This window comes from Equus quagga, chromosome 18, assembly GCF_021613505.1.
Source record: "Equus quagga isolate Etosha38 chromosome 18, UCLA_HA_Equagga_1.0, whole genome shotgun sequence".
NCBI lineage: Eukaryota > Metazoa > Chordata > Mammalia > Perissodactyla > Equidae > Equus > Equus quagga.
This window is the reverse complement of record NC_060284.1, coordinates 3,331,801-3,355,197: the sequence shown is the minus strand read 5'-3', so window position 1 is coordinate 3,355,197 and position 23,397 is coordinate 3,331,801. Positions and strand designations below refer to the sequence as shown.

At 45.1% G+C, this 23,397-nt stretch overlaps 1 protein-coding gene across 3 annotated transcripts in view; it reads right to left on the bottom strand.

Annotated features, from left to right (window-relative positions):
* Positions 1-23,397, bottom strand: part of ROR1 (receptor tyrosine kinase like orphan receptor 1) — a 356,964-nt gene that overhangs the window by 13,233 nt on the left and 320,334 nt on the right. For all 3 annotated transcript variants that reach the window (XM_046645640.1, XM_046645642.1, XM_046645641.1), the window contains 4 exons: positions 21,795-21,922; positions 19,897-20,214; positions 18,058-18,303; positions 4,417-4,628 (listed from right to left, as the gene is read on the bottom strand). In XM_046645640.1, coding sequence (XP_046501596.1) covers positions 4,417-4,628; positions 18,058-18,303; positions 19,897-20,214; positions 21,795-21,922 — 904 coding nt within the window. The remainder of the gene's footprint in view (positions 1-4,416; positions 4,629-18,057; positions 18,304-19,896; positions 20,215-21,794; positions 21,923-23,397) is intronic.

The window sequence follows — 23,397 nt, the reverse complement described above, 5'->3', positions numbered from 1 at the left end:
AACAAGTATTTCAAGATGGTGGTTAAGAATACCAAATGCTCCAGAGAAATTAAAGAGGATAAAGACTTGGAAAACGGCACTGGATGAAATTACATTGCTGGTGAGTCTGTCGAGGCCATGTCAACGGCAGGGTGAGCTCAGAGCCTCCCTGAGGGGAGCCCGTGGCTTTAGGACAGGAGTGGAAAAGTTACTGAGGATATTTTAACACCACGTGTGGCAACACTGTGTAAAGACAGGGCTTAAGAGGGGTGGCCAGACCACGGCAGGGCTTTTCAGATGGGAGCATGCTGCTGGCAAAAGGGACAGGCCCCGAGGACATCAAGTGCCAGTACATCCAGCAAGCACTTGGCTGGAAAGGAAAAGGAGAGATGAATTGCCTGGAAGTGAAGAAACAGAGAAGCTGGCAAGAGATGAGGGTAAATGGAGAAATAAAATGTGGCCACCAGCTTCAGAAAGCTCAGCAAATCCCACTTTCCCCCAAATGTCGCTTCTATCAGCCAGGAGCCTGTCAGGCTCTGGCTGGCTCTCCCTGCCCCCACCCAGCTCATCTTGCCCCTCATTCTCAAACCCCCCCTACCCCTTGGGCCTTTCTGCATGCAAAAACCCTACACAGGCCAGTCACAGGGAAGGACAGAATGGGGCCCACCCTGTGCCTGAGGGGAACCTGCCTCTTTCTAACTCTTTTCTCCCTTACCAAGCTGCTGTTTTTCAGACGCACATAACAGTGGGAAGGTGGGGGCGGGTAAGGGAGAGGCAAAGGGAAAGAACCAGGGAGAAGGGGCGGTGGGATTTCCAGGCTTCTCGGAGAGGGCTCATTTTCCACAGTACCCTTAAAAAACACCCACTCCAATTGTAAGATTCCTAATGCAATACAGAAAAATCCTACTCAGTTCACACATCCCTGAAGTACTCATCGGAGGGTTTCATGATAAAGATGGAAAAGGTGGGAGATTATCAAATCCAACTGAATGGCTTGAAATCCTTTGCTGAACAAAATAAAAGGAAAGAAACAAACAGTACTTTCCATGAACACCGTCTACTTCTTCCTCTGAACAGCTGAGAAAACCGAGACTCAGAGAGGCTGACGGGCTCCCCAGGGCCACAGGGCAGCTGGAGGCAGAGCCAGCAGAGTATCCCCATTTCCTGATGGTTGAAGGCTCAGAGTCAAGATGTCTCTCTGGTCCACTGCCTTCCTTTCCCCTCAGACCAGAAGGAGACTCATGTGTCATCAGTTTTAACCTCCAACTGACCATCCACCCCTGCGGGGGCTCAACCCAGGTCCCGTCAGCCAGTCTGTCTGAGGCTGCCCGTGGTCCCCTCTGAAGGGTGTGGATTCTGAATCTCCCAGAGGAGCCTCTTCTTAATCCAAACTCTCGGGGAGTTTCAGCAGCTCAGCAAGTGGAGAGAGACGGAAACAGATAGTTTAAACCTTGCAGGCTTGGATAAATAAGAATCCTGGAGTCTCTGACTTTTGAACTTGGCCAAGGAGAAATAAGAAAGCAGAAGAGCCTCTATCCTCCACTCCTTCCTCTTCCAGCCTCCAGACAGCCTTTCAATTTTGCCCTGGTGGGGAATTTCTTTTCAGGACTTTTTCTCTTTCTTTCTTATGAGTGTCCCTTCCTTTTAGATTTTATAGGTACATGTAATATTTATGTGTCAGCAACCTTTCAAAGATTGACTGTTTACGTTTAGGAATTTTCTTCAAGGTCTACAAAGTCCTTTGTGCTTTTTCCAGGAAAGGCACTCAGTAAGAACCAAAACAAACAACAGAATAACTCAAATTTGACTGGAGCCAAATCTCTTAGGAGAGGAAGGGAAAAAAAGCCAGGCTGTGTCTCTGTTGCTTCCCTTCTCTGCTTAACCCAGTCCCACATGCACCAGCTACCCTCTTCCAGCTGGGTTCAGAACCGCTGGCGAGCTGCTCAAGGCTGAATCCAAAGCCTGGGTGGGAGGAATCTTGACCCGGGGAGATTTTGCAAGGGACACTTCAGAAAGGATCCAGAAAGGAGGAAAACAATGTCTACTTCACGAAGTCTTTGGGAAACGTTATCCCAGTCTATTCTCCATTTGTCCCTGGACGACCATGGAGGATGGACTATCACTGCTCTGCCAAGTTTCACACGTCCCCGCAGGCCTGCGGCCTTGTCGCTCAGGCTCGGGACTGTTCTTCAGGCCTCTCAAGGATTTGTCACAAGCCAGGGGGATGCCTGTGGCCAGTGTTCAGCCCCAACCGACCACATGGAGTCCCATTTGGTTGTTTGCCTGGTCCCCTCAATCCCTTCCCAACATGATTTGTTCTGTGAAAAAGTCATCACGGGTCCGGCTAGTGCAAGGGCGTTAACTAGAGTTGAAGAACCCTCTATGCACATTCATCTCTTACGATTACGAGCTCCTTGACCTCAGGCAAGTTACTTAGTCAGCGTGAGTCTCAGGTGCCCCGTTGCACGACAGTGATAATTCTGACCTGATATCAGAGGAGTGAGAATTAAAGGAGATAAGGAACGTAAAACTCCGGCACAGTTCTTGAGCATTTGTATCAATCGAGGCATATTAGCTTTCTCTATGTATGCCACGAAGCTCTCTGAGATCTCTACTTGAAAGACGGCAGAAATCCAAACCATGGTGCCTGGTGGACATCACGTGCTACGAAACAAACCTCCCCTAAGAATGGAACTAAGCCGCAGATTGAGGCTGGCTGAGAAGATGGCTAATTTTCCCAAATGGAAAGGACTCTTCCATCGGTTCCTGCCACAGCAGCGAGGAGCCCACCTCTCCGGGATGGTGGCTGCCACACAGTGACAGCTGTAACTAAGCGGATCTGGGTCTCTCTTCTCCCCAGAGTTTTGGCATTTCTAAGGCTTCTCAACATTTAATAACAGAAAAGACAGGGAAAGATTCTCACAGAAGGAAGACAATTGCACTCAGCTTGAAGTCATGGGGTAAATAAAATGTCAACTAGACGCTACTTCATGGACGCACAATAACATTAACCCCTCCATTTTCTTCTACTGCCTTTGTAAGGATTAAGTGTGATACTGCCTAAAATGCCATAATATATGTAAGTCAGCTAGCTTGCAGCCAGGATGTCAAAAGAGTTAACCCTCCAACCCACCCATCCCCCAGCCACTTCTCGAACTCTGTCGTCTTGAGGGTCTGTGGGTTTTTTTATGATAAAAATTCACACTTAATAGAATAGTGCTTTTGTTAGAAACAGAATATTGAAAAATGAATTTTAGCATTTGACAAAGACCTTACTAACAAATATGATTTTACAATAGAAAAATATTTTAAGATTTTTTAAATTAAAAAAAATCCCACAGCAAAGCAGAATAAAATAAAACGAGGGCTATGTGTCAATCCCCATGGCACTTCGCTACTTATTGGGAAAAAGGATTAGTTCATTTGAGTGTGAAGACATTTTTTCCCTAAAATTTTATTAAAAGGGATGCTTTTCCTCTTTATAAGGGTCAAAAGAATAATATGGTCACTAACCCACAGAGAAGATAAATATTTGTTGAATGAATGAATGAATGTTCCTATGGAGTTGGAACAAGAAGAAAAGACAGGCTTTTGGATGCAAGAATCCTAAATTATTTAAATGAAATCTCTCTGCTGAGAGGCCTGGGGTTGAGGTGCTGGCTTTCCGGAGAGAAAGCCTCTGTTGTATTTCAGCTCCAAGCTGTGGTGCATGTGCTCCATTTAAGGTAAGGGCCAGTGACCCTGGGTTCCTTGCCAGGACCTCGAGCAACCCAAATGTTGAAAGCTGTGGAGGAAAAACCAAAAGGAGGTGGATTGATTTAGCACAGAGAGGAGAGGGCCAAGGCGGACGATCATAGAGCAGCACTCAAAGATTGTGGGAAGGACAACACTTCTCTTCCAACATGCTTAAACCAAAGAGAAAGGGATGTAGGTTAGGCACAGAAAGGATGTGTTTTTTTTTTTTTTTTTAGTAAAAAACACATAAAATTGCATTTTCTAAGTGTACGGCACCGTAGTGTCAAGTACATGCACAGTGTTGTGCAATAAAAAGGATTTTTTTTTGACAGTGAAACTGGTAAACAATGTTGGATTCCTCTCTGTGTTCATCTCTCTCATTTTGATTGGAAGAGTATGGAATTTCCTGCTTTGAAATTTTGAAAAATAGCTCCCATTCTGAGATGGTCCCTGAACTGGACTCCTTCCAGCCCAAACTCCATGGTAAGGCAGCACCACGGCCGGCCCAACACCGAAAGGCGCACGGATGACACTACGTTTCCCTGCCTGGGACAAAGTTAGCAACGGACGGTTATGCTGCAAACAAACTCCAGCACTTAGAAAACCGAGTCCACATCGCTTGATTTCTGACTCGGGAAGCCTGGAAGTTCTGCTTTACCCTGAAGCCTGACGCATCTCCGCAGCGCTGTCTGCTACTGTTACCTTGGGTTTATACGCATTCAGCATCGACATCTCCACGTTTTGACCCCTGACGTGCTTCGGTTGCCTCTGCACAGGGGGCGACGCCGACTTGTGGTTGTTGCGGCAGACACAGATGAAGAAGAGCAGCAGGGCGATGGCCAGGGGAATGGCAACACTTGGCACCAGTATGTACAGGATTTCCATTTTATTCTTCTCCTTGGAGTCCTTAGAATCTGGGCGCAGAAATTAGAAAGAGCGAAAGTTACGCTAGTCCAAATAACGCGTATAATATCACATTGCATAGTTTAAAATGGCCTCTCTTATTCTTCTAGACACAAATCCACTGTGAGAAACAAAGAACCATGGCTTATTTCAATTTGTTTCTATCAAACTTCAGCATAATTTACTGAAGTTTAAAAGTTTAAAGTTCAAACGTTTAGAAATCGCAGAGGGACAGCAGGAAGACGGCACGTGGGTGGGTCCCCCTCTGATGGTACCTCCCTTTAGCGGCAGACCTGTATTTCTCTAACACCTTAAAACTTAAACGCCATGTGACTGGACTGTGTGCACGCAAGAGCATCAGAGTGGACCACAGGGCTCTTCTTCCACATTGCCTGCCAGCCCAGGGCAACTACCACAGCACGGTGTTCCAGAAATCATGCTCTTGTCTCGGCTGGTTTGGACGTACGGGGCCAGTTCCTGCATGTTCCAGAATCAACATCACTGAAGAATCCTCGTGTCCCACACAGCCTCTGGCCTGAGAACATGGGGACCTGAAGTCAGAGCCAGCTGAGTCTCTGATGAGCTGTGTGGCCCTGAACAAATCACTCACCTCTCTGGGCCTCACTTTTTCTCATCCACGAAAGTGAAGTATCTGTTTTGGATGGTGTATACAATTCCCTCCAGCACAGCATCACTGTATAACTTGACACTTTTTGGAAACCCAAGTATTGTTCTTAAATGGTTTCATATGAACTCAATAATTATGAGTGCCAACACTTTGAAGCATATTTTTGAAACCCTATACGTCCACTGTACCATTGCTTGGAAAAGAATATAACATGTATAGAAGGACATGAGGCACACTTTTCCTTTTATCAGTTTGAGTCTGACCTTTAAAACTAAACATTTTGGGCATACACTATCATTAATGAATTATTTGACCGGTAAAACAAACACAAGAATTATGGGACAGTAATTAGAGGGGTTACATAATGACATGCCCTCATCACCAATAACCTCATCAGCTATTCTGCTTTAAGAAAATCCAAAGTGTGAAAATTCAGATTGACACAGAATTCAGAGATGACTATTTACCTAACAAAGAATTAACCACACATCCATTCACTCTTCCTCCCACTTGTTCGGTAAGTCAATAAACAAATGCTACCACTGCCCAGCGCTATACTAGGTCCTGGGAATAGAAAATTAAATACGACCCGCCCTCCGCCCTTAACAGGCTCATGGTCTGGTAAGGAAAACAGAAAAGAGATAATTACAATACGTTGTTGGAAGTGCTACAAGGGAAGTACGAATAGGGCGGTGCAGACACCCAACAAGCCCCTTACGTAGTGAGCTTCCGTAGTGTGTGCGAGTGAGGATCCGCCACACATGGTCTGCACTTGCACACTTCTTCTTGGGGAACCTATTGTTCACGCTGCCTCCTCCCCACGCAACAGACTCAACACAAGAATTCAGGAAGGGGCACCAAAACCGGGAGTTGGGGACTGTGCTCTGTGGGTTAACCCTCAGAGTGGCTTCGGGGGGGGGTCAAAGCGGCTTATTGAGTATAATAAAAATAAGTTTCAATATTCATCGAGTGTTTTCTACTGGGACAAAATCACATCAGCCATTATATTAACATGGGCTGGGTACCATCGTGAGGCGTTTCATTAACTCGTTCACTTTATCCTCACAACCAACCCCAGCAGCAGGCGCCATCCATATCCCCATTTTCCCAGGGGAGGGAGCTGAGGGACAGGCAGGTGCAAGAACTTGCCCAAGGACCTGCAGCTAGTAATTCCAAAGCTGGGCCTCCTCCCTGTCGTATGGCATCACACCCCTGCTCTAGCTACTAAGCCACACTGCCAGCAATTCGAGAAAGGCTGTGGTTTTGCACCTATTTTCTCCTGGTAGGATTCTCTTGTTTCCCAGAGGGTGGAAGGACGAGGCAGGTCTGAGAGGTGGGGAAGAACACGGAAGCTTTGCCGGAGGTGCTGCTGTTGAATGCCCCGCTGCATACCCCGCACAGGTAAACAGAACCCGGGCATCCGTGGAAGCCATTCAATCAGTCTAGTCCTGAGGAACTGCCACTCAGGTGCTCTAGTAACAATTTTGTCTGCAGGCCTGTGGGGGGGCGGATGGACAGAGAGAAACCACATGGAAGAGTGTCCACCACAGGGCCTAGCAGATCGGTAGATAGACAGACAGACAGATTCTCTCTCTCTCTATCCATGTACACACTTTCGAGGCAATGTAACAGAATAAAGGACCCGTCAGAGACCTCTGATGCCTGCCTTTGTCATTCTCTACGTAACCTTCCTAGGCACTTAGTCGCTCTGAGCAAATTCATCTGTAAAATGGGATTGCAGTACCTATTTCCGAGGACTGCTGTAACGTTACACGAAGTACCGTGGAAAGAGTCCATTGTAGCACCTGTTCCAACTCGGTCACTCAGTGTCACCCCTCCCCTTAGAGTAGGAAAGGATCCAGGAGCAAAGCTTTGGGCTGGGAATTCTAAACAACCTGAAGCAAGAAACAACCTCTGGCCTCCATCCTTCATTTATTCAGGGGGAGTAAATAGTACCTGCTCTCTCAGTCTTATTTGGCTCACGTGAGAGACAACGTTCATGAAAGAACCTGGGAAACTTAAAAAGGGCCACACAGTTGTTGGATACTATGATTCTTATTAACATTATAAAACACGTTCAAATTTCCAAGCACTCTAGGGAGGTGAATTCCTCTTGTTATTCTTGGATTTTCAGTGAAATCATTACGAGGGTAATGATTACAAAAGGAATGAAGCTAATTTAGTACCAATGTAACGCTAGTCATTTTTCTGGCCCAGATTTTTAGCAACAAGAGCAAGTAGGGCTCTCACCTGTCTGGGAAACAAAGGAGTCTATTCTGTGCTCGTTCCGTATCGGATCATCCACAGAACGCCTCTGATGGTAGACGGGAGGCCTGGGACCAAGCCCCCCGGCGGCTGCCCGAGAACAAACGTCAAGAAGCTAAACCCTTTAAGTACAGTCAGACTTGGCTCCTGCTGATTACGCTGAGGAGACGCAAACGAGCATGGTGTCTTCTTGCCAAGGCAAATAGTCAGGCAGAACAAGACGCGGTCATGTTGGAAGTGACGGGAAACAAATTCTGGCTATTCGAAGCCCACGACTGAATGCGCTAACGTCCCCACGCGGCTCTCTGCATTCGGCCAGCAGGCGAGTCAGAGTCTGGCTCAAAAAACTTAATCTAAAAACATTCCACAGAACAACTAACTTTCCTCACAGAAGATTAGAAAACTAACATTTGCCCAACCTCTTGTTAATGTCCTAGCGTTTTTATGCATCATTTCAACCCGGGACTTGAAGTTATCTTGATTTGACCCGAAGAGAAATTGAGGCTGAGAAAGAATAAATAATTTGGCGAAGCTAGAAAGTGGCGGAGTCTGGGTTGGAAGACAAGCCTGCTGCCTTCAATGCTTCTGTGCTTTTGAAACATATTACTAATGAAAATTAAAACACTCTATGGAATTGTTTTCTATCATTCTCCTTAAGATTTCAAGGTTCCTTCTCAATGAGGGCTAATATCTGGCGGGGACATACTACTAAAATGAAAAAAGTTAAAACGATAGACATTCTTCCTATTCACTTTAAAAGGTAATGAATGCTCCAATGCATTGCAAAGACAATTGGCTGAAAATTAGAATGGTGTAGATTTTCAATACTTTGGAATAACCGTTTTAAAGTTAAATGCACATATTAGTTACATCAAGTTAAATGCTTGGGATTTTTGAAACCAACAATTTAGTGTGGACTGCCTGATTAATTTCCTTTTAAAAATCAACAGTTTGGTATCACAGTTCACATCTGACATTCCTCTTTTATTTTTACACTGATATTCAATACTTTGATTAGTAATTAAATAAAATGGAGAAAATACTTCTTTCTTATCCTGGGGCTTAAAGCAAGGTAAACATAATTTCTCATTCAAGAGGTACTTTTATAAAGAGAAACATCATCTGGGATATTACTTTGAGTTAAAATAAGAAAATGCTCAGATCTTAAATACGGCAAAGGTTGGAAGAAATCTTACATAACCTTAGAATTCAAAGAAAATTAAACAAGTTAAATTATGATCTTGTATGAAGCAATTTTAAAAACCATACAAACCAAACAGGAATCGCTACCATTTATTATTTGAAAACTATACAATAAGCGGGCCTGTGGCAGCCAGGGATCTGCCCCATAATACGTGAGCACATGCCTGGGAGCGAGGGAGAGACAGGTAACTAGGCGCGCATTGGCGTGCTGGGCCCGCCTTGCACCCTCTTCATATCGCGATAGAAATACTGAGGAGATCATCTGTTGCCTTATGTATCCTCGAATGAATTCTTTAAAAAGACTGTGATATCTATAGTGATTAAAAATGTTCTCTTCAGAAAATGTTTTAACTACAATAACCACAGTAACTCATCTGTGAGCACTTGGAAAAAACCTTTGTAACTGGAATCCACATGAGTTTGCTAAAAGTTTCTATAAATTCTCAGGGCCTCAATTTTCTCCTCTGTGAAAGGGAAGAGTTGGGCTAATCTTTTCTTTTTAATTTAAAAATTTTAATTATGGTAAAAAACACAGAAGAAAATTTACCATCTTAACAATTTTTATGTGTACCCTTCAGTAGTGTTAATTGTGTTTACATTGCTGTACAAGAGATCTCCAGAACTTTTTCACCTTGCAAAACTGAAACTCTTTACCCATTGAACAGCTCCCCATTGACCCTCACCCCAGGCCCTGGCAACCGCCATTCTACTTTCTGTTTCTATGAATTTGACTACTTCTGATACCTCATATAAGTGGAGTCATCCATATTTGTCTTTTTTATGACCAGCTTATTTCACTCAGTATAATGTCCTCAAGGTTCATCCACGTTGTTGCATGTGACAGGATTTTCTTCTTTTTTAGGCTGAATAATATTCCCCTGTATGTATATACCACATTTTCTTTATCCATTCATTCACCAATGGGCTTGTGTCCACCCTTAGCTATTGTGAACAATGCTGCAATGAACATCGGCATGCTAATATCTCTTTGAGATCTTGCATTCAGTTCTTTTAGATATATACCCAGAAGTGGGATTGCTGGATCATATTGTAGTTCCACTTTTACTTTTTTGAGAAACATTCATATTGTTTTCTATAGCGGCTGCACCATTTTGCCTTCCCACCAACAGCACACAATGGTTCTAATTTCTCCACATCTTTGCTAACATCCTATTTTATAGATTTTTTTTTGTAGTGGCCATTCTAACGGGTGTGAGGTCATGTCTCATTGTGGCTTTAATTTGTATTTCTTAATGACTGGTGATATGGAGCATCTTCTCATGTGTTTGTTGGCCACCTGTATATCTTCTGTGGAGAAATGTCTATTTAAATCCTTTGTCCACTTTTTAATTGGGCTAATTTTTAAGTGCCAAACTCAACCGGTTTTATAAAATTAAGTCTTTAATTTTTGATAGGATTATTTTAGAGTGGTAGACCAAGCACATTTAAACTTTAGCAAGACATTTGATCAAGCGACTCATGATATCCTTATGGTCAATAGATGGAGGGTCTGACCACAACGTCATTAGGTGGACTTAGAATTCACCATATGCCTGTACCCTAACAGTGTTAATGCACAACTCAACATCAAATTGTAGGTGGCTATGCTTGAGGGAACCTGCCTGTTCAACATTATCATCAACTACTTGATGATCCCACATTCATCAAACTTGAAAATGGCCTGAATCTAGGAAAGATACCCAACTGATTACAGACGTAAAATTTTAGAGGCTCACACAACACAGGCTAAAATAATGACCTGAAACCAACAGTGGAAATTTTACAAATAAATATGATAACTTGGCAGTTAGGTTAAAGTCTTTGCTTAGAGAAGTTCATGATTAAGCAAATCTATTAAATCCAAACCAAAAAATCAAACATAAGAAGACTAATAAGTTTATGAAGACTTGAAGGCTCAGGCGGACCTAGCCACAGCAGAGGAAATTGCTTCAAAAAATTTCATGTCTGGCACTTAGAGCAACGAAATACCCTCCACTGGCAACACTGAGTCATGAGCAAGAACATCACAGTCCTCTTCCACCTGTTCTGGTTAAAAGACACCAAAAGAGGTTTTCTATTCTAAGAGCCATGTTTTTAAGAAGGGCTCTGAAAGAGCGAGAAACATGCAGAGGATGAGGAAGATGGGTAAGGAAAGGATGGAAGAACTGCCTGCTCTTAGACCAAAGAGAAAATCAAATGAAGGACGTGATGAGTGTCTTCAAATCTGAATGAGGAATTATACCAGAGGCTACAACCTCAATCTAGTAGGCAGACTTGTTCCTTAGTAGGCATGTTTTTGTTTTTTAATTTGAAGTAGTGGCCAACATTCTTTTTAAAAATCAGGAGATTTCATATACAAGTTTGGGTTTCTGGCTTACAAAGCCAATTTTGAGCAGTGGGAGCCATCCCAGAGCCACTGTGGGGAGGAGAGATGGTCCTGTCTCTCAAGGTCTCTAGCAATGTTCAAGCAGAGGGTAGATGACTCCTCTGGTTCCTCCTAAGGTTCTCTGACTTTATAGACTGAGTTGACACACCTTATTTAGGCCCCTACTGAACTTTGACTCGCTTACAAAGCAACTGATTCAAAGCCAGGGATGAATATTTTCCCGGCACGTCCTCAGTCCACCAGATCCAGGATCAGTCCTCTTCTGCCCAGCTCTGTGCTGAGGCTGATCTCTATGGACAATACCAATGGGCACCTTTGCCCTCTGGCTTCCCACCAAGTTCAGCAGGTGGGAGGGCTGGAAGTGCCAGGGCAAGAACAGAGTATGGTTGCCATGTTGGTCCCCTGGCTCCCTCCTTGCAGAGGGTCGGCTGCCTCTCTCTACGAATGACCACGCCTCTGGACAGCCCTCTCTTCAGCCTCACCTGCACTCCACGAGGCAAGGAAACTCACGGTTCCCTGGACCCTCCAGACCTAGGATGGCAACGCTTCGACTCCTGCTAGTCCCGGGTCCTGCACCTTATTGGTTTCCCCTAATTCTGCCAACACCTTTATAAACAGTCTCTATAAAATGCTCCTTAGTCTGTCTGCTTGTGCCTTTTCTTTCCTGCCAAAACCTTGACTGATACAAAGCCAACAGCAACAATCATTGTGGTGTTATATCAGAATTCTGCACCAAAGGGTTAAAATGACAGGGACCACTTCCTATGGGCATGGCGACAGGCCCAAAGAGTTCAGGGCTTCCCAAAGCTTGTTGCTGGAGTGGTTGACACACTGGGTAAACGACTCAACGTACATTGGGGACAACAAAAAAAACCTCTGAGAGAAAATGATTTTATGGTTAAAAATGTTTATGGAACATGACTTAGTTATAAGTTTTGGGTAACGATTCTTCCCTACTTTGTCGAAAATGTATAAAGACTGGAGAGTAAAGTACATCTTGAAAATCTCTGTAGCACAAAAATGACTCTCCGGAGAGCCTCGAGCCACACAAAGCAGCACTCTGTTCCCTCCCCCTCCTCTCCCCGCCATCCAGTGCACTGTAATGTTCAATTCTGGTTTGAAGAAATGGCTGAAAGACAAATTGCCTTACAACAGGTCTTCTATGGAACCTGGGGGAAGGCTGCTGACAGAGTGAGTTAAAAACTGCAGTGTTCGCAATCTGGAAAACATCTGCCTTGCCCCGAACTGTAAACCACCACGCTGCAGAAAATGGCTTGTGACAAAGCCGAACGCAGAGCAGGAGTCTGCAAGGTCACGGGACAAGTCAGGGCTACGCAGGCAGAGGAGTGGGCAATGCGCCCTTTGGCGGCCACAGAAAGCCAGGGACTTAAGAGGAAATACAAAAGCAACAGGCCAGGTGTGAAAACTCCAAATGAAGCCACGCGGTCTGCCCCTTTCCTTATCAGTGGGCACTCGCGGTGGAGCTGGTTTAGGAGTCAAAGCAATACTGCCGCTTGGAAGTTCTGCACGTTGGGTAGAAGGGGAGACTTTTGTTAGGTTTCTCAGACATGCTAGCCTCCTCAAGACTTGATCCAGAGCGAAATAAAGAGCCAGATTTGACTACGGAAACACCAACAGGGTCAAGGATCTTCCTCCCCATACAATTCACGAAAGAAACAAGTAGGGGATCTCAATGAGTAGGGGAGAGAAAGATCCTAAGTGGTGCGGTTGAACACAGCCAAAGTAAAATGGCCAGATCACCGCAAGAGGAGCTCCCAGAGAAAGGCACGTTTCCCCGGTGCTGCCCCGAGCTGGAGGAAGGCAGTGATAAGGGCCATGGTGAACTGTGGACCTGGGAGGGGGCCTGGATGCCAGTTGGAAGGAACATAGGCAAAGGCTTCTTTTTTGACTTCGGTTCCACCCAACCCACAGTATTTGGCTTGGAAGGTGGCCACAGAGACTGGAGGTGAGAGCGTGGTGAATGAAGGTTTGCAGGCAGGATCTCAGGGAAGATGGCCAGCTCTGAGGACTGCGGCCGGGGTGCTGGGAAGGAGGAGAGCTGACTTAACGGGAGGAGGGCAAAGCCTGCAGGGCCCGGGTGGAGCAGCTGAGGGAGCTAGTGCACATCCGGACAGAGGCTAGGTGGAGCACCCCGGACTCTCAGAGTCGGTGTCTCTGTGGTTCAGGGCTCCATTCGTGCATCCAGGGGGCTGCGAATGAGAAAACCAATGGAGAGAGGCCCAAAGACCTAGAGCGTTCATAATGATCAAAGGGAAGAGGAAAATGATAAAGGAATGTTCGTTCCTCTGAATACGCTAGAGTTTGTTCTTCAAGTACGAGCCATGGCATGATGGACAGACGGCTGGACCTCGAGTCTGGTGGACCTGGTTTGAATCTTGGCTTTAGTAAAAGTGGACATAATACCTTTCTCCTATGGTTATTATGAGGATTAACTAATTCAACACATTTTATTGCGAGTCAACTAAGTTCTAGGCCAGATGCCAGTGTAAAGAACTTAGCACAGTAGCCAACAGACAGCAGTCATCCTCAAAATGCAAACACATGACTGTAGGGAACGATATGACTGTGCTTAACGCGATTCACACTTTTCCATCTGGTTCTTTTACTAGGTTGTAAGTACACGAGGGCAGGTCTGATCTCGCTTGTTCACAAAGTCTGAAACAGAGAAGAAGCTTGACACATCTTGGTTTCAGTGAGTGACTTAATGAGTAGTTAACCATTCTAATTGTTAGACGCCTGCGACAGGGAAGACAAGGCAGGAAGGATGAGAGGTCAGGTCCTGTCTAAACCATCTCTTCTCCTTTTCTTTCTTCAAACACAGCCTGGGCGCATGCACGCGGTCCCAGCCCAGCCAATTCCTGGAATTCACAGAGGACATATTTGGTTGTGTTTAATTTTATTCCTATCTTAGAGTGAAAGTTCACAGATAAAATGATCCGCAGCAGACTGTTGTCCAGTGCCTTTCCTCCAGAAAGTACAACAAATGCTCACATTCTGCATTTAATTAGGCCTGTACTTCTTTTAGCCTTACATAGCTGAAATGAAAACAAAAGTTATCAGTAGGAAAATGAGAAACCCCACAGAGATTTTGAAATCTCCTTAACTTTGACTTAACTAAAGAATGCGGGAACATTCCCAGGAGACGCCATCCCCTTCGGGAGGGAAGAGGAAAAGGATTCCTTTCAAATCTGCTCCACAAGCTCACGACTCGTTGTAAGATGAAAAGTTATTCTCAGTATCTACCATCGACCTACCTACCTACCTACCTGTCTGTCTACACACGCGAACATACTCACACACATACACAGATCACCGAGTTTAAAAGACTGGCTATAGGTTTGAATCCTGAGTCCCCTTCTTATGAACCATGTGGTCTCAGAAAAGCTACTTACCCTCTCTAAGTCTCAGTTTTCTTTTCTTGGGTAGAATAAAACCCAACTCATAGAGTTACAGAACTGTCATACAAGAGAGAATGCATCACACTCTCTTAGCATAGTCTTTGGCTCATTGTCAGCACTCAATAAATGGCAATTGCTATTTAATATTATTGTTAGTCTATAGTCTATACTGTATAATTTATATACAACATACCATATTCTATAGTCTAAATCATATAATTCCTATTCAGTCTCAAGGTTCCTCACCTCTGGCACTATTGACGCTTTTGGCTGGAAAATTCTTCGTGGAGGCTGTTCCGTGCATTCTGGGTGTTTAGCTGCCTCCCTGATCTCTACGCAGTACCTGCCAGTAGCACCCTCCAACCCCACCAGTTGTGATGACCAAAACATCTCCAGACATTGCCAAATGTTGCCTGGAAGGCAAAACTTCCTGTGTTAGAGAGCCACTGGTACAGAACAAAGAGCCGCGAGTGGCCCTAGAGACAGGAGACCTGGTTTCCATTAACCAATTTGCGATCTTGGGTCAGTCCCACCACTTCCCTGGGCCTTGGTTTTCCCAGATGGTCCAAGAAGGCAGGAAATTCCTACTTTATCTTTCATGATTTTTGTAAGGATGAAATGAGAAAAAAAATCACGTGCTCTAAAGAAGTGTTATAAAAGTAGGATTCTACTGCAATTATTTTGTTAGAGGTGGGCTGTCGAGGGGCAATGACAAGAAGCCTTGCCCTGGACGGACAGCTGACGCCGACCTGCTCTTCTTGTCGCTCCCTCTGGGGAGCCGCCCGCCTCTCAGCAGCTTCTTATTGATCGCATCTCAAGGAGCCTGTTCCTTTAATGGATAGATCTGTGGCTTGGCCTGAAGAATTCAAGAGGAACTGTTTTCTTTCAAAATGAAATGAAAATGTTCTTTTTTTAAAAAAAATTATTGTAAGTGGTGAAAACTGCCTTGTCATCTCTAAATTTAGCTTTCATCTAAATTTATCTCTCACATGAGTAGAATTAACCAGTCCTCAGAATTTTAACTGCGTCCCCGGCAGATTGATATTCAGAAAGAAATATTCTGAGGGTTTCCAACATCGCGGCCCTGATTAATGCTATAATAATATACTGAGTAATACTATGATGGATTTCTTCACTGGCAAAAGAACATTTTTTTATGTCATATGATATTATGGGAATCGGAATACTGGAATCCAGAGGTTGAGGCTATTGGCATTCTTTTAGTTATTTCTGAAGAATCTTTAAATGGGAGAAGGCAGAGTGTCTGGGAAGGAGTATGAGCTTTGATTGTGGTCAGAGCCATATGTAGATGGATGAGGGCTCACGGTCCAGTCCAGCCCCTTCAGCCGCGAGATTCGGATGAGTCCTTCAGCCCTTCTGAACCTCAGCGGAAGATGCTAATAATACCCACCCCACAATTTGGCTATGGGTTTGAAATGGGGATGAATGCCTAAAGCATAGAGTACCAGCCGGCTCACAGCAGGTGTAGGGCAGACGCAGGTGATCCTTCTCTCTCTGTCCACAGTCCGAAAGACTGTTCAGGGGTCTTTCATCCCTCAGAGCGTGTGTTCGGTCTGATTGCTTCAGGAAAGCCGTTGAAATGAAAACCAACACTTTCTAGGTATAATTTAGAGTCTTGACTTAAACTAATTGTACTAAAGCTTGAATCAGATTATCAACAAATCTTCCAGTTTATGAGCAAATTACCTCCCTACTTCTGCTAGGGCATCAATTGGAAATTAAGGGTCAGAAGTCACCTTACAGGACAATGGCATTCACCCAGAGTGGAGTAAACAACATGTTTCTTCCTTAATATAACTCATCTGGTCTCCTTGAGGACACTCATCAGCATCCTGAGACACCCCTGCAGAGCAGCAGGAAGATGAGGCTGGAGTCAGACGGACCAGCCATTCACTTGCTGGGTGACTCTGAGGCTCTCTGAGCCTCAGCTTCTCTATCAGCAAATAGGGTAGCTAATGCCTGTCACAGTGTGAGCATGTGGACTCACAAAGCCTGCGAGAACCCCATGGAAGGTGCTCGTAAGTAGTGCTTTTATCCTTAGCTCTCCTTACCTGGTTTAGGAGAAGGGATGGGGCAAGTAAGTAAAAGATTATAAATCTACATTTTATTTTTATTCTTTTCCTATTAATGCTGAATACAGCATGTGGGAAAAGTCATGAATTATTAAGCAGAAACCACTTGAAAAAACACAAGATAATTTGCTTTGAAGTTTCCACCAGTGGTGCTGGAAGAGTTCACTTCACAATTTGTTCTTGGTGCTGTATAGGAAGGCATTGCAAATCTCAGCAACACAACAGGGTCTGGGCATGTCCTTCTCCAAAATGGCACATTTAACCATCCAGAAAACCAGTGTGCAGAAGAAGACAATATGGTAACAGGTAACTCGTAAGAATGAATTTGTAGGATAACACGTTCCCAAATTTTCGTCACTAAGGGTTCCTTTTAGTATTTTTATCCCCTTTTCTTATGGACCTCTCTATATGTTTTACCTTCCTCTTCTTTGCTCCATAACATGTGTGCTAAGTTCTGCTGGCTCATACACACTGCGTTGTGATTATGATAACGTGAATCCCATTTCATTCCTCCTTCAACTCCCCACCCCAGAGCGGGCTCTCAAACAACATTTGCTAACCTGAGAGCCAGCATTCCTCTATGTATGGAGACTATATATTAATGATCATAGATTCCTCCTTATATATTGATATTAACATCTATAACAGATAATATTTATTAAACGTTGACTATCTTCCAGACATCATAGAGTTTTTCCATTAACAACCCATTTAGTCCCACAGTTAACTCCAGGTGTATTTCATTATTGTCTCCATTTTGCTGCTGTGCCTTTCCCAGCAGTGACATCCTGACTCCCTCTAAGCCTGGGGAACCCAGCTCACATTATCTCTGAGAACTAGGATCAGAAAGGTCCATCAGTTCCAAAATTGTCCCAAACTCCAGGATTCACCAACAATTTCCTTCTCTTTCTCCTACCCTCCAAACATTTTCTAGAAAAAGGAACAAACCGACCAGGAATTTCATTTTCTTTCTACACTTCTGCAATATAAAAGGATGAGACACAGGACACAGTTTATCCAGATGGCCCGGGGGGACTGAGTGATGGCTACGGACTTATGCTGCCTGGTGGGCGTTCCGAGGACACAGGGAAAACAGTTCTCTTTCTGCTTCCAATACACCTGTTGTGCTAAAGTGGCGCCCTGGGACACGGATGCTTGTGGGGCAGGTTTTTTCTGCGTGAATGTTTGTGATAAGCTGTTCCACCTGCGCCTCTGTTGCCTCCAACACAATGGCTGCAGGATAAAAGCAGTTCACTCCTCGAGAGTGTGCTTTGCTACCAAAAGGTGTGTTACGTGGAAACAGCAAGGTTTATCTATCCTAGAAACACAGTTTGAGACCAGACGCTACGCCCTCCCCTCTGCGCCTGTCTGATTCTCCCAAGGGAAGGGGAGGGAGTGGGACCCTTCACCCTGACTGAGGGGTGGAAGACAACAACTGCTCTTTACCGCACGCCGGGATGTCGCACAGGTCAGACTGGAAGCTCTCGTCCAGCGTGAAGCACCAGGGGGCAGTCCTCTGATTGCCAGGGTTGCGGCAGTATGAGTGGCCCCCGTTCAGCTCTGGGAAGCGGAGGGCGGTGAAGGTGTGTGTGTGCGGGTACTGGGAATTCCACGGCTGGCACTGGCGCCCTGATTTGGTCACGCTGACGGTCCCCCGGTAGTCCACACCTGTGCTGTTATAGCACTTGTGATCTGAGAAACACAAAAGAAAAGGCCAAAGTGAGAAAGAGACAGAGGAGAGGCTGGAGCCCCCAGCCAGCAGCTCCTGGGGGTGGATGCGCCGTGACCCCGCCGGCCACGGCCGCCCTGGGGGACCGGGGCCGCGACGTCTCCCTGCTCCCTGGACCAGGACCCAGGGCAGCCGTGTGGCTACATTCCTGGGAGGATTTAAAGCTTATGCTTCAGGAATAAAACCAGTCCTCCACAAGTATTTTTAATATTGAACACAGAAAAAATTAGAACTGGGGCCGCAGCTGGGAGCCCAGGAGTAACTTCCCAGGGGATGGTTCAGAGGGGGTTCAAGCGGAACTGTTCTTTCCATTTCTGCTTGATGGCCTTAGGTATGCACCGTGTGATAAAGAATCCAGTTCACAGAAAACGTGTATGAGGGGCAGTGAAGTATGGGTTTCTAACAGGAGTCAGGGTCATCTGTGCCGAGGGGCTGGACCGCCTGGAGACGCAGGTCCTATTAAGTACTTCTCCCAGGTGACCACAGAAAGGGATGCAAAAATCGGCTGAGCCGAGATAAACGGAGATTGAGAGGGCTAATGATAAGATGATAGTAATAACTAATAACGATGACGATATTGCTATTATTATGTGCTAAGCACAGTTCTAAGCATTTTAGATGCATTACCTTATTTTACTAACAAAATAGTATTAACTACCAAAAGGAAATTAAAAATTACCAGTGAATTTAATTCTAGATGAATGGGAAACATACAGAGGAACAGTCTCTTGTTGATGGTGGTGAGAGGATAGAGGATGGAAGCATGCCCCATCTATATATATATATTTTTTAAATTGTGCTACAATACACATATCATAAAATTTATCATTAGTGCATTTAGAACATTCAAAACGTTGTGCAACCTGCACCATTATCTCATTCTAGAACACTTAGATCATCCTAAAAGGAAACCCTATACTCACTAAGCAGTCACTCCCTCTCCCCCCGCCCCCTGCCCCTGGCAATCACTAATCTTTTTCTGTTTCTATGGATTTGTCTAGTCTGGATATTTCACATAAATGGAATGATACAATGCTCTCTGGTTTCTTTCACTATCACAATGTTTTCAAGGTTCTGCCATGTTGTAGCATGTACAGGATTTTATTCCTTTCTGTGGATGAATAATATTTCATTATGTGGATGTACCACAGTTTGTTTATCCACTCATCCACTGATGGACATCTGGGGTGTTTCCACCTTTTAGCTATTGTGACTAGAGCTGTTATGGACACTCGTGTACAAGTTTTTGTCTGAACACCTGTTTTCAATTATTTTGAGTATGTACCCAGGAGTGGCATTGCTGGGTCATATGGTAGTTCTGTTTTAAGCCACTGAGGAACCAGCAACCATATTTTTAAATTATTATCTTCATGAAGCTTCTTGAAGGTGGGCATCCAGCCCTCCACTGAAGGCTCAGCCCCCACGAGGTACTACCCACCAGAAGGTAACCTGACACTAACACGGATCCTTACGGTATATCAAGGTCCAGTTTTCACTGTGCCTGGGGGGGCTGCTGGCCCCCAAGTCAGCACAGAAGGCCAGGGGCCACCACCTACTTTTATTGATAGGATCTGCCATGGGAATTCCAATCCTGATGCAGTTTGCAGCTTCGGGGCTCTCCGGCTGGGGGAGGTCCTCGCAGTTGGGCAGTTTCAGCCTCATCAGAATCATGGGATTGGATCTGGCAAAAATGTACTCTGTCTGACACAGGACATTTTCCAGGATTTCACACTCATCGCGACACAGGTCACGGGGCTTGGGGACGGATGAGGTTTCATCACAGTAGGGGAAGGCATAGTGGCACAGGGAGGGGATGGCAAACTGGGAACACTTGTCCGATAAGTGGCTGGAGGTGCCGATCATGGTGAAGGCAGCTGTAAGACAGACACAGAGATTAACTCCTGGGTGGGTTTATCTCCTCTGGTTATCTAGTCAACAGATAGCGACTATAAACACACAGGGGAAGGAATCCGCGGGGCTCACACAGACGGGGCCCAGGCAAGGAGATTCATTTCAGATGTCCAAGCAGCTTACTTTCACTGGCTTGAAAAAAAAATCCTTTTGACTACAAAGTTAAAAAAGCAGGATTAAGTTACATATGTACCGTTTCCTAATAAAAAGAATTAATTAGGTTAAAGCACAATGTATTTTTCATTTTTACTACAAAGCAACAGAACTGTGTGTCTCATCCAGCACTTTTTATGAGTTTGGTGAGGTTCCCAAAACATGGGACAGCTGGGGGGCAGAACTCGCCGTACGCGGTGGCTGACCCTGATCACAGGATTGAGTGCTGGGTCCCGCCTCTGAGTTGCTGGGAACTTGTTTAATTTCCTTGTGGCTTGGAGACTTTCTATTCCATCTTCTGAAAATGAGGCAACTCACTTGGAACTCCTTAAACAGCACAACTAAGTTGTTCCAGTGTGAATCACAGAATGTTAGCGGTCGGGATGGGATCCGTGTACAAAAAGAGCACCAGGCAACCTCTGTGCCCCCCATCGACAAGGAGCTTATACCTCACAAGGCAGCCTGCGAGGTTGTTGGTGCACTCTTTCCCACAGTACATTCCTCAGGACATTAATTCTGTAGAATATCAATAGTGTTTGAAAAATAGAGTTCCACAGCCAAACAAGTTTGGGAAACGCCAGGTTAAACAAAATTAAATAGATTTTTTTTTAACTATAATACTTCCCAGTAAGCGGATGTCCATTGAAAACGTCCAAGAGAGGATTATTATAATTGGGTGACCCAATATCTATATCAGAACTCCCATTTATTTTTGTGACTACCTTGTAAAAAAGTTCGCATATCAGGTTGAAATGTGGCTTCAACAGCTCCTCCCATCGGTCCCACTTCTGCTCTCTGGAATTTCAGAGTCCTTGCTCTTGCAAGCCTGAGGGCTCCAGGAAGTGGTAACTACATCTTCCTATAGTTGCTTCTCTAGGTTCAACAGCTGCCCCAGCCCCCTCTTAGTTCCTTCACATTCCTCACAGGACATCACTTCTGGGCTTTTCGCTGTTCTCTGTGCCTGCCTTGGTTTGTTCTTGCCTCTCTTAAATCCTTGGGTTGCCACATAAACTACAAGGCACCCAGGACATCTGAATTTCAGATAAACATTTGGGACGTACTTATACTAAAAAATTATCCGTTGTTTATCTGAAATTCATACGTCACCGGGCGTCCTGTATTTTTATTTGCTAAAGCTGGCGACCTTATTCGAAACTCTCAAAGGCAAATTTTAATGGCTTAGAAGGGTCCCAGGCACACGGGCATCGCAACGGCACTAATGAAAGAGGTCCAAGAACTAATTGCGCAAAATCGTACAAGGGGGCCTCCACCACTAACTCACGTGTGCTACGCCTAGCCTAACCCTCGGTGGAGAGAAGAGCTCAAGAAAACTTTGGGGGAGCAAAATAGTTACTCAAGGCATAAATATAATTTCATTGGTGTTACCTACCTGTGATCTGATTTTCTATTTCTCCTTGCATGTGCAAAGACTCCATATAGACAGTGCGGTTGCCAATAAATCTTGCACATGCAATCCCCCGGTACGGCTGACAGAATCCATCTTCTTCGTACTCATCTCTGAAAACAGAGCACAGACGTCAGCGGACGCAGCACATACACAGGCAGTGGGCTCCGACTGCGCGATGCCCGAAACAGTCGCTAGGGGGCGAAGTCGGGCACAGTATCGTCAAGACTTTAACCTGGGTTCCATCCATTGCTTCAAACATCTGCTGGTCACGTTGGTCAAGTCCACTTCACCCCTAGAAAATCATGCTGAAGCACAAAATCATCCTTAAATGTGGGAGAAAACACTTTTATTTTCGCAGCTGGTGGTGGGCCGGGAGAGGACGTAGCTGTGAGAGTAAAGAGGAAATGAGTTGGGGATCTGGGCACAAGCTCGACGGTTTTGTGTTTTTTAAGCAAGATTATTTCTGCTTCATTGGCTACGGAGGCGTGGGCGCATTATCCCCAAGATCCACTCCAACTGATATGTCAATTAGGGCGTTCCCGAGTGAGAAGCTGGGTGCAGCTGGAGGGGAACCAGAGGGCACCCAGCTCCGTGGCTCCTCACTGCTAAGACTGCTTATCTTTGCCCTGCAGAGAGGGGTCCAGGGCAAACCGAGCGCCCGACGATCTCAAAGGCATTACTAAGTCCCAGGAAATCCAGAGAAAACGTCAATGGAATGCTTGCTTTCGTGATCCCCTGAAACTCTTAAAAATAATCTTTAAAAAATTTTGCTGCCTCCAAATTATAATAATAAAAAAAGACGGTGCCTGTGTGGTGTGTGTTGGTTTTATTCTGAAGAGAGGGGACACCAGGAAGCGACGTGATTAGTGACAGAGCGGCAAATGGCTGGAGATTAGGACCCAAGACGGCAGGGTCAGCTTGAAAGGACAGAGGCCATAACCTCCCACCAGGGCCCATGATAAACTCAAGACACGGAGCGCAGAACCTCCAGCTGCTTCTCAAAAGCAGACCACAGCCAAGCAAAAGGCTACCTGCCACACTGCTGGTTCTCCCTGGCACTCCTCCCCTGTTGACCTCCCGGAATCAATACATCGTCGGAGCAACATGCCTTTTCTCCTCTTTGGTTCTTCCTAAGTTAAAGTACTTTAGAGCAAAAGTCAGAAGAACAAAATTCTCTTCCTGGCTCTAGCATGTGCGTATACTTAGGCAAGCTCTGAGTCCTCTGAGTGATGGCTTTCTTATCTGAGACGAAGATATTAAGTGACCCCTCTGTCCTATAAGTGGAAGCCAGGAGGATCCTATCAAGAAACGGAAGAGCTTATGAAAAGAGCTACATAGAGGTCATAGATGATTATTATCAAAGGACTTGCAATTACCCAAGGAGGCATTTATTTAAAGGACCATTACTTACTAAGCTCCTACTTTGCAAAATCAACCATGATCAGCGGTACATGGCCCTGGGCTTCTGCACTTGGGGGTTCAGTGTGGGAACTTGACAGTTTGGTTCAAGAGTCTAGAAGGCTACTATAACAGGAGGCCAGGTGGAAAAAACCTCTGATCGAGCTGGCCATTAAAAGACACTAGT